Source organism: Equus asinus, chromosome 4 (genome assembly GCF_041296235.1).
Source record: "Equus asinus isolate D_3611 breed Donkey chromosome 4, EquAss-T2T_v2, whole genome shotgun sequence".
In the NCBI taxonomy this organism is placed as follows: domain Eukaryota; kingdom Metazoa; phylum Chordata; class Mammalia; order Perissodactyla; family Equidae; genus Equus; species Equus asinus.
In genome coordinates, this window is record NC_091793.1 from 100537734 (window position 1) to 100550163 (window position 12430).

Below are 12430 nucleotides of genomic sequence, written 5' to 3' on the forward strand. Positions count from 1 at the left end.
TACTATGTAGTCATAAGAACCATCTTTCTTGAATACGAATTTTATCTTCTCAAATTAAGTGTAAGTTAGGTTGTTTGAGGGTGGGGCCATCGGTCTACTTCTTGCCTCCCATGGCACCTAATATCATGCTCCACACACAAAAGGCAACCCATGCATCTGTTGCCTGACTGTACGCGATGCCAGATTTATTTTTTAAATATGCAGATTTTGCAGCATTGTACTGACCTTGACAGCAGCACAGTCTCTGATATCATAATCCTGCTGAAATTCATTTTCCATGATAATAGTAGATACCTTGAAAGACAAGAGAGGCTTGAGAATTTAAGACTGATGTATAAATGTTTGCAATTTAGATGTAATTTAGGCAGCTTTAATAACTCAAGCGCATTCATATGCCATGGAAGGAAAACTTTTTCATCTCTTTTTTTTTATATCAGGATGCTAAATCACGAGGGGACTTAGAAAACATCATAATGTCATCAGTTTCCAAAGAAAGGAAGCCACAGTTTCAGAAGTGGAGGTTAACGGTGTATTAAGTTCCCAGTTGGAGTCACAGAGTATCGGGAGCTTGCTAAAGACATATTTTTTTTGCATGTGTTGAAAAGCTAGCTGCTCGATTAAGTATTCTCAGATATGTTCCAATTTGAAAATGAAAGTCAAGGAATTTTACATTTAGAAAGAATACACGATGAATTGACACAATGGTAATGTGGAGCGAATATTTAATATTTGAGAATAATTTGCTCTTAAAAGTGTTACTTAAAATCTCTCTTTAGGATAATGTAAACATTTGAAATAATTTTTAAGGTTCCCTCCAAACAAATTATTCCCCCCAATAAAGATGTTTTCTTTTTTACATAACTCTTACATTTTTAGATGATAAAAGCTTCTCATTATGAAAAAAAAGGAAAAAAATACAAAGAAAAAGAAAAAACCACTTGTACTACCCAAAGATGACCACTATATCTATATATTTATACTTTTATATTTTTTGGACTATATATAGAGAGACTATACATATGGGTATTTTTTTTAATAAAAATGAGATTGGTAACTTGTTTTTCCCCTACTTCATATAGGTGAATCTATCTCCATTTCAATAAAGATATATCTACATAATTTTAATGGTTCTATGGAATGTGGATGTATTATTTAACAATCAACTTCTGGTTCTTGAAACAAATATTCTTTCCATACTACCCCAAACAAGAAAGTTCAAACTTACTGGTGTACGATCACTCCATTGCCAGGATCCTTCTAAATCAGGGCTCCTTTTATTCAAACCTATCCACAGCCAACGTTGGCCACTAGGTAGAAAGGAGGCCAAAAAAAAACCAAAAAAAAAACATTTGGCAAAAATATTTAGCATTCACATGTCTAAAATACTTAAGTTTATTCAGAAGACCTTGTCACTAACTGAAAAGCACAGTTTCAAGCTCTATAAAAAAGTCTTCTGAAATGAAACTAAACGCTAAATCTGGGGTAGCTGTTGAAAAAGTATCATACTTGTTGAAACTAAATTTTAAGTTATTTTATTCATATAAAAGGCAAAAACTATTCTGCATTGAACTTGAGGAAAAAAACGTGTGTGATTAACCCAAACTTACTGCAGAGCTTCAATATTAGACAAAGTTTTCAGATACAGCCAAATGCAACAACGGCATTTCCTTAAAGCGTTTGTCTGTAACACTATCAAATATCTTTTCTTTAAAACGCACAACAAACCATTTGGCTAAATTTTTATCAAACAAGATTTAAAAAAATAATTTAATTCCCACTGCTCATTTAGTTTCAAGTAAACAGGTATTCAAGTATTTTCTAAATGCCAAACTCCATGGCTTATACCAGACCAATATAATTAAGCAATCACTTAAGTGAATGTATTTAACACTCATAACTATTCTACTTCTATGTACAAGGCATTGAGCTAGGTGCAATGGTGACACAAAGTACAAGACTGATATCCACCCTCAAATGGCATATAATCTAGTCAGGAAGACAGGGCATACATGAGCAAAGAAAATATAAGACCATTTTTGAAAGACAACAAATGATATTCAAATTGTTTACATTTTAAGTGCTACAAAAGTTCAGAAAAAGGAGAGTTCACTGTGGACTGCAGGGAGTCAGGAAACATTCTGAGAGGTTAGTAGGATAAAAGACAGTCTTCAAAGGATGGTTAAGTTCTTTTGAGCCATAATCTGAGAGGTTACCATGTGCCAGTGTTCAGATTGGCTGAGAGGAGAAACGTCAGGCATTTCAAGGAAGAATATGTCCAACAACATATAGAGGCAGGGACATTCATTGGAACTGATTTTTTCTCCTCAATTAAACTTATGCTCTAGCCAGGGAGATATTGCTAGTCTAAACAAAAGTGATAGAACCATTAAAAAGATTTCTTCACCTCTAACCCCACTTGAAAATATTCTCTAAAATGTATTTTCCTTTTTAGGCCTTAATGGGTAGACCACTTCCCATATAATTTAACCTTCTGATGGCATGTGGTATGTATTGATCAGTACATATCAGTGTATATTATATATGCATACACAATACATATATAAATGTTATAGCATAGAAATATAACACATATTAGAGAATGGGCAGGATCCACATCTAAAATTAATCCCCATTCTCAAGCTCAGTAGAATACATGGACTACAGGAATGTGCAGCTACAAGACTACTGGGAAATATAATGTCTGCATTTAAAAAATTTGCTAGTAAATCAAGGGCTACAGCAAACTTAATTTTAAATTAATTTCTCACCTTTTAATAAAATAATTGCTTTTCTTTATCTCTTTTCTTTGTTCAACATTCCTTCATTATTTTAATACCAATAAACACTATTTCATCTTTTCAACGTGAAGCTTTTCAACTTATGGCAATGGAATATGAGGACTGTCCCCTTTCAGTTTTTACTGTTATACTGTTTTCTTTCATAGAGAAAGATCATCAATTTGTAGACCTAAGATAAATCTAGTGGAGACAATTAAATCCACTTTGAATTTAGTGGCTGTAAGAGAAATTTGCAGTTTGCATTTTCATCTAATCAGAGCTTTCTTATGGGCTTCCAAATTTATCACTCTTACCAATTGCTGGATTTCTAAACCACAGAGTCTAGATAATTGCCACACACAGTACAATTAAAGTCAGATGGCTAAAATAAAGAGGAGGTTAAGTTTGCTTCCTAACACTTACTTGGGGATATAACTTCATTTCTTTCAAATCTTTGCACATTATATATTTGGACCTGGGGAATTTGGTTAGAATTTTGCGTTTCTCTAAAGTAAGCATTAGATATTTTATCTTTTTTACACAATCTTCAGTACAACCAGGAAGATGATCAAAGATCTTTCGTCACCTGCATTTCATCTCGAGTCAGCTTCTACTGAAAGCCTCTCCAGAGACGTCCCCAACCTGTCTGCCCAGTGCTCTCAGCTTCACTTCTTCCCCCTAAGAAACCTGCTTTCAATCCCATTTCTGCCTCCTCCTCTGCTGTGTCTCAGAGAACAGTTTTCTAGAGAGCAGAGTTTGCCTAATTGTCCAAAATTTCTTTACTACGTTCTGAGATTGAACTTCATTTCAGCCCAGACATTTACAGATTTCAGCCTCCATTTCAAGAGATTCATTAGTGGGTTATAAATACAGAAAATAATAGCTAATTGGTGTTTTTGTATGTGTGTGGTAAGATGTGGAAAATATTTCTTCAATTGTAACTTATTCCTGGTTTGACCTGGTTTATCTGTAGGCAGATAAAGAGGAGAAGAAATTGAAAGTCACATTAATCACTTCATGCTTCTAACATGGATTTTAGAAAATTTGAGGGAAAAATATGGATCATAACTGGGAAATCAAATCAAACTGAAATTTTCTCTCTTTATAAATTTTTTCTACTCCAAGAACTAAGTATACGGTTTTAAGGCTATTAGGTTAAGAAGACATTGCATGAAAGGTTGCCATGTGTATTTGTGTTAAAATTCTTACTCTCAGTCAAATTTCCTGTTGCCTCTTGTTTCTAAGGAAAACAGTATCTCAGCCATAACCCTCAATAAATACTATTTGATGAGGGTGCTTAGTCTGCAAAGCCTCAGATTTATATCTAAATCCATTCATGCCACAGCACAGGAGGTAGTGCACACAGCAGCAATGGCATTGCAAACAAGGCTTTCTTCTCTAATCCTATGACTATTTCTGTTCTACAATGGCTTTCCCTGGTGGGCTGCCATTAAGAATTGCAAAGATCTTAGAGCCTTAATGACTCAGTGCACCATGAATCCTTTTCATTGAAATACAAATAGAGATGTGGAACTTGGATTGTGAGAAGTGTAGCAGTAATCTGACTTAACTCTTTGGCACGCAATACACAATTTGGGCCATGGACATCTTGCTGAGAAAGGTCAATTCGCGAGATAAAAAGCTAAGGTGTTCAAGGAGTAGGCTTTAGAATCATTTTCTGATAGAAATGGGTTTGTTTCCTTTCTTCCCTTCAAGCCATGGTCACAAGATTGGTTTTAGAATATGTTGTCTTTCTAAATACAGTGTCGGCAAATGATCTCTTTATTCACGGAGCAGGTATCAAGCAGACAACACAGTCTGCTTAATAGGGCATTGTGTTAGCTGCTGGGATGAGAGTACAAATAAAATACGGTCCCGATGACTGAAAGGATTATGGTGATTTCTTTTTCTTTGTGTTTTCTGTTTTCTAAATTCAATATGCATTACTTTCATGATTAGAAAAGAGTTTAACATTGTACAGTCTATGGAAAATAAACATGTATAGGAATGGAAGAAAATGGAAAGGATTTACACTAAATGTTAACTAAGTTTACACCTGGGAGCTAGGATTTGAGGTGATTTTTATTTTCTTCATTATCCTTTTTTATATTTCCCAAATTTTACATAATGAACTTGCATTATTTTTTACTTGGGGGGGTGGGGGGAACTTGGCAAATGTGAACAGAACCAAAGACACAAATGAAGAAAAATTCCTTAATTACCTCTCAGGCTTTAGTTTTGTTTCCTAGTGTAATCTACTCTATATAGGAGTTTTTTTTTTTTTTTTTTTTTGAGGAAGATTAGCCCTGAGCTAACTACTGCCAATCCTCCTCTTTTCGCTGAGGAAGAATGGCCCTGAGCTAACATCCATACCCATCTTCCTCTATTTTATATGTGGGACGCCTACCACAGCACGGCTTTTGCCAAGCAGTGCCATGTCTGCACCCAGGACCCGAACCAGTGAACCCCAGGCGGCCGAGAAGCAGAACGAGCGAACTTAACTGCTGTGCCACCGGGCCGGCCCCAGTACATAGCAGTTCTTAATGATCATTGGTATCATATATGATAGCCCACTTTCCATCAATTGATTTCCACAAACATCTGCAACCTCATTGCTCAGTACTAATCCATGGTCCCCTGTCTACTTAGAGGTTCCCAACCTCTTGTTTGCTGCCATTCAAAAATTCAATTGTTTACGTCAGTATTTTACTTAAAAATACTTTAGCCTAGACAGTATGATATTGTGTGTGTCAAATTTAAGATCTAGGGGCCAGTAAGATGATGCCCTGCTTGAAATTTTCACCTCAGGGAGAACCAGTAGGGTAAGGGAAAGGCCTTGCTCCAGAGGGGGCTACCACAGGGACGTTTGTGATCCAAGGCCACCTGAGGCTTTGGTCATTAGCAGAGTGAATGTCAGAAATGAGTTTATATCAGTGAAATTAGAAGCTTGTTAATCATGTGATGTAGAAATGGGCTCTCTCTGGCGAAACTGAAGTTATTCAAGATATGGGGAAAAGCTAAAGTTTTTAGAGACACTCTCACCCTTCATGAAAGGGTATTAGAATCTGGTGAGGCTGGTAGCCTGTACCACTAGAAACGAGTCTGGCGCTTGACCTCTAAAGGGTCCCGTGTCCAGTCAATGGGTCAGGTGATTGGGACTGCCTGACACGGACTACAACGGGAACAGAATCCTGACCCTGGAGTATTGTCACGTTTGCCTCAAATGAACCTTCCATGCAAGATGGTGGCTGGAACACTAAAAGGACAGACTGCTGGGATGTTGTCAAGCTTACAAAACAGGTTGTATGAAATGTTTTGTGTCTGCTTCAATGAATGTTTAATAAATGTCTGTAAGTGTGGAAGGATTTGGTCTCAGTTTTGCATTCATTATAATCTAATCTCAAGGCTGTGGGGAGTAGCTAAGAACCTAACAGTTAGTATATCCAAATTAACTTAGGCTAGTGTGCAATTAAATTTTGTACATTAATTTCTAATGCTAGAAAATGAAGTCTAGAATACCCTAAATTCTACAATAGATGCCTAATAAACGAATACGTATGGAACACAGGTATTGTATTTTACATCAGGTTCCCAGTATACTGTAGTGAGATGTTACTTTCTTTAATGAGAAAAATATAATAGTGGGTATGTTAATGCAAATCAGGAAAATGTGGAAGAATGTTCAAACATTTAAAAAAGTCACTCAAAATTTTATCTCCCAGAGGTAACAATGATTATTTTTTATGTATTTTTGCAGTCTACTTTTTAATTTAAATAGTATATTTTTTACTCTCTTATAACTTGCCTTCCCCTCACTTAATATATTATATTTACATGTTATAATATTCTTTTTAAAAAAATCTTAATGCACAAGGGATAAATTCTAAAGATCAATGACAATAATGACAATAGGGATCTTGACCTTTTTCTGACTTTCATGGAAATGGATTTAATGTTTAATCATTAAGTAGTACATGGCTATTGGTTGAGCTATGTTCTACTCTTAATTTAATAAGAATCTACATGTTAATAATATTAATTAAATATGTTAAGTTTATATTTGTATATTAACCCAGGAATGGTGAAGTGTACCAGACGCATTTTCAGCACCTATTAATAGATGATTGCATGATATTAGACTTGATACATAGAGTCCTGGTATTGACCCAAATTTGTATTCTTAGAAGAAATCCTACATGGCCAAAGTGTGTTATTTTGAGGTACTATAATGTAGTGGATTAAGAAAGTGGGCTCTCAGACAGAGAGAGACGAACTCTGTATGACTCCACTCGTAGGTGGTAGTTAACACATAGACAAAGAGAACTGATCGGTGGTTACCAGGGGAAAGGGGGGTGGGGGGAGGGCACTAGGGGTGAAGTGGTGTACCCACAACATGACTAATAATGATGTACAACTGTAATTTCACAAGGTTGTTAACTATCATAATCTTAATAAAAAAAAAAAGAAAGTGGGCTCTAATGGGTTCAACTACTGGATCTTTTACTTACTAGCTGTAAAAACAACTTGGGCAAGTTGTTTTACTTCTCTGTGTCTGTGTTTCTTCATTTAGATAAAATGAGCATAGTAATAGTATCTATGTCATAGGCTGTTGTAAGGATTAAATGAGCTAATAGATAGAAAATATTTAGGACATTATCTGGCACATAACTACTATATAGGTGTTTGTTATTATATCACTTGTTAGTATTTACTTTTTAAAGTCTACTCACAAGGTGGGTCTGTAAGTGTTCTCTGCACTATTATTGACAAGCTTTGACATCAGAATTGAGAAATAAAGCAGACGCTTGCAACAGTTTCTATGTAATGGAATACAGGCTCTTGCTTGCACTACTGAAATATGTGGTAATGATCTTTTTTTATAAAATGTCAAAGAATTCACATACAGAACCATATAGTTCCCATCTCTTTCTTGGAAGAAATTCTTTGTCAATGTTTTCAATTTCTTCCATGGCTATTGAATTATTGGGTTTCTACTTATCAAATCAATTGTACACTAATTTGTATTTCCCTACAAATTGTTCATTTTAATAATTTCATGTATAATAGCATATAATTATACATAGTTTTCTCACCAATTAAAAAATTTCTCCATTAAATGGGTTTTATAATCCCATACTCAGGTTTCATTTTAACTGTGTTTTCTTTTTCATTTTCATAATTTAATCATCAGTAAATTTTTTTTTCTGTTTTGTTGTTTTATTTCCAGAGATACAGCTCTAGGATTTGTCAATTCTACTGCTTTTCTAATTCAGTCATTCACTTTTATCTTTATCAGGTTCTTTCTTATGGTTTCCTTATGTTTATGTTGATATTTATTTTCAGTTTTGGTTGAATGCTTATTTTCATTATTTTTGTTAAATAATTAAAGCCCTTAAAGATATTAATGTACCTCCAACTATAGCTTTGGCTATAGCTCATCAATTTCAGAGTGAGTGCTGTTATCATCATCTGTACAGTTTTGATTTATTTGCCAAAAGTGTTACTTAAAAACACTGAATTTATAAGTTGATAGGGTGTGATTTCACTTATATAACCTGTATAATTATACCACTTTGGTATTTGAGATTTTCTTTTTAGCCTACTAGATCAATTATTGTAAGTAATATAGGAAAAGAGCTTAAAGAGAAAGTATGTTCAGACGTTGTAAACTACAGAGAATACTATTAAATCAACCTTAATTATACTATTCACATGCGCTATATTGTTTTTTTGCCTGTTTCATTTATCAATGAATGAGACGAGTGTTAAAGTTTCCCATTACTGTTATTTATTGGAAAATTTCACTAATGTAATAAATATTTTTGCCTTATATATTTTGATGCTATTTTATTTAAGTACATAAATGTTCTTGAATATTACAACTTCCTTTTAGATTGTATCTTTAGTCAGTAAGAAATAGATCTCATTTTCCTGTTTAGTGCATTTTTACTTCAATTGTATTTTATCTAACATTAAAACTGTGACTCTAGCTTTTTTGTTCACATTTGCACAATATATTTTGCCCATTGTTTTACTTTTACCATTTTAGTTGCTGCATGAAGTCTGTGATTACGAACTCAATTGCTATTTTGGTTAATGTGGGACAAGCACCTAACATAAGAAAGTGAAGTGGGTCAAGGAGTAATAAATTAGGAACCAGAGCAAATTGGAGAGTGATGCCCCATCTCAGAGGACCACTGGCTACTCAGGATTCACTAATTATTGCCACAATATGAAAATGTTGCCAGTAGTTTTAATTTTTAAAGAGATGTGAAAAATATGGATTTTTACCAAAAGTTCTCAATCTTGAAACACTTTGTGGCCCCTTCCTTCCAGGAAAACAACATCATACTCTTTGGGCTGGATTGTTTTAGGTCTCTTTCAACAGCATATAGTTGGATTCCATTATTGAAGAAATTTGCAGACCCGGACTAAACATAACTGATAATGAAAAAATTTGGTCTTCCGCCATCTTGCTTTATGCTGGACTTCAGTTTCTTTATTTCATTTCTTTAATTTTTCATGTGAGTCTTTTTTTTTCACCCATTTACTAGATGAACACACTCTTTTGCATTTTACTACACATTATCTTAAGGTTTTAGAAATGTACATACTCTGTGTTTCTAAATATGATTCCCAGGTAAAATGAGGAATTTGTACTTTGATTTTTCACAACTGTTTTCTCACTTTACCTCCCACTATTTATTTGTAAACAGAGTTAAACACCAAGTTTTATGAAAATATTCTTATATTTCTCTTTTGGGATTTAGGATAATTTCATTCTATTTTTATAATTTACACATATTGCATTATCTAGACTTGAGGCTTTGTTTTTATGTTATTCTTCCTTCCAATTCTTTTAAAACAAACTACTTATTCATGTGTTCTTGATTTTTTATTCATCTCTCTGCTGGAATAAGTCTTTGAAATTTTCTTTTCGAGCAGGGAGCACAGGTGGTATATAAACCAATTACTATCCTCACAAATGAAAGGCAATGTAATTGGGAACTAAAAGTAATACACTGCAAACATTTTCCACCTCAAAACTCTTTAGATGTCCAGTTAAAAAATCTCTTCTTATGTTTAATGTCCTAGAGAAGAAGCCTAGTTGAATTTTCTTTGTGTTTTGTTTATTTTCTTGCTGTTTTTTTTGAGGTTTTTGTTTGCCTGAGTCAAAATGATCAGGAAAGAATTCACTAGGATATATCCAAATGCTGATTTCTCTTCTATAATTTTGTCTGGAATACCCTGAATCCTTGATTTACAGATTCGGGTCTTCGTTTTGGTTCAGAAAAGTGATGGAAGAAGAAAATGAATTTGTGGAGTTGAAGGCCCTCATACTAACGACTCTCCCCAAAGCTTCAGAGAAATTTTCCCCCTATGATAGTATCACTTGGCCCATATTTCTCAACATTGTCCTTAAGGACATCAGGAAATTGTCCAGGAATCCTCTTTCCACCATCACACCAAAATTGCAATGGCTTATAAAACATATCAATGCTGAATAACTAAATGACATCAAATTTATCGTAGAAGATCTCACTCTAAACGTATTACCTGAACTGGTCCATTAAAACGTGAAGAAATTCCTTTATTTCATCCACATGACTGAAGCTAGGAAGGTGTCCCCCAAGCGCTTGGCAGAATCTCTCAGCTTCTTCCCAGTTCCTCTTTCTTACAATTCTTTCTACATGAAACACCTTAACAAAATATAATGTTATTTTGTTTTCTGGTATAATCATAAAATAGTCCTAATTTTAAAGTCAATTACAGTCAAATGTGTGGACCCCTGCAGTGGATTCTTATAGGTGGAATGAAGACATAGGTAAATGAACATATACTGTGACACAGTCAGGTCCTGCTGAAAGTGTCAACTAAAGAGCACCACAGGTGCCAGCCACTGTTGTCAAATGGATGACCTTCCTCAGCCAGGCTGGAGAACAAGATACCATGTCCTCCTGCATTCCTAGGACCTTGAGAGACAAACTGAACCAGCAGGTAAAGCTGTAAAGCATACATACGAATGGTTTAGGAGTGGACTTCTGCAAAGAAATGTGCTGGCAACATAATTTTGAACATAATACACTGAGACCTGCACAAGTACAGAACTATTTTCTTTTCTTTTCTTTTCTTTTTTGTGGAAGATTGGCCCTGAGCTAACATTGGTGCCCATCTTCCTCTACTTTATATGTGGGACACCTGCTACAGCATGGCTTGACAAGCAGTGCATAGGTCCACACCTGGGATCTGAACTGGTGAACCCCAGGCCGCCGAAGTGGAATGTGTGAACTTAACCACTGCGCCACTGGGCTGGCCCCAGTACAGGACTATTTTCTGATGAAGAAGAATCAGAGGGGTGACTGCACTGGTGTCTGAACATTGACAGAAGGTGGCAAAACAAAACTTGCCACTTTGGACTGTTGCTTTAGTTTGTGATGACTAATTTTATGCCAAAGGAACCATAATCATTTCAAAATAAAAAGAGGAGGAGCAGATGACACAATGGTAGATTGAACTGCTGGTCCCGATTCTTCAGTTTCCCATGATATACACTCTTGCCATGGCCTCCTGCTGGGCGGACCATACTTCCCTATACCTTGACTTGGAGCCTGGCATGTGACTTGCTGTGGTCACTGAGACATTAGTGGGGTAAAGTGAGCAGAGGCCTGAAATGTGCTTCTCGGGCTCCAGTGATTGACTAGGAGAAGAACAAGCCCCTTCAGCCTGAGCCCTAGAGGGAAGGGCAGTAGACCCCAACTCATACCCTGGAGCCCAGCACAGCTGACCCGCAGTTGAAAGCAGAGCTGGCCATACAAGCCCACACTTGATCAGTCAAACCTTAGCCAACCCAGAGATTTGTGAACGTGAGACTAAATGTTTGTTGTCACAGCCACTGAATTTTGGAGTGGTAAGACGTATAAAGAACCCTAAAATAACTTTTTTTACATTGAAAGAAGTGATAAAACTCTTTATTTGACAATAAAAATTAGAAGGATGTGAGAATCACCAGCAAAGTGTCAGCACGGCATGCAACTCACCCTCTTCCCACAACAAAAGAACCCTAAGGAAGAGCCAATTCTGGCTCTGGTCCTACTCTTTCAGGTGGGACATTAGTTTATGTGGGGATGAGCTGTCTGACACCAGAGGTTCAACGACGCCCTGATGAGGACTCTGTGCTTCCACACATTTTGGTAGGTAACATATGTGTCTGGGGAGGAACATAATTTGTACAAGGACATGGACTAGGAGAGTAGAAAGATAACTTCATTGAGGGATGGAATGAGAATGTTACTTTACCTTATAACAAGAAAGACCTGAGGGCAAACTAAGCCAGCCTTCAGGACAGGAGTCGCCAGGCTTGGGGGCTGCTTCTTCAGGCTCAGCGGGCCCACTTATCTTCTTGCAAATCGAAAGTGCTCTGAAGCTTTTGCAGTCTTTTACCTCCCACTTTCCAAGAGACTTTCCAGTAGACATAGCTACGCACCCACCTGGAGAAGCTGGGGTTGGATTGGAAAGTTAAATTAAAAATCTCCTTTTAAAAGTAAAGTCCAAATGTTTTTGAGTGTCTCTACCCTTTGAGCCAAAATGGGAAGAGACAATAGGAAAAAACCATGTTGTTCATAATGATGATGATGATGATGATGATGATGACG

General features: G+C 35.9%; 1 protein-coding gene across 3 annotated transcripts in view; it reads right to left on the reverse strand.

Moving 5' to 3' along the window:
• Window positions 1–12430, reverse strand: part of LY75 (lymphocyte antigen 75) — a 129537-nt gene that overhangs the window by 87102 nt on the left and 30005 nt on the right. For all 3 annotated transcript variants that reach the window (XM_014859809.3, XM_014859800.3, XM_044768841.2), the window contains exons 12-15: window positions 12075–12274; window positions 10335–10477; window positions 1226–1307; window positions 226–294 (exon numbers count right to left, since the gene is read on the reverse strand). In XM_014859809.3, the coding sequence (XP_014715295.1) occupies window positions 226–294; window positions 1226–1307; window positions 10335–10477; window positions 12075–12274 (494 nt within the window). The remainder of the gene's footprint in view (window positions 1–225; window positions 295–1225; window positions 1308–10334; window positions 10478–12074; window positions 12275–12430) is intronic.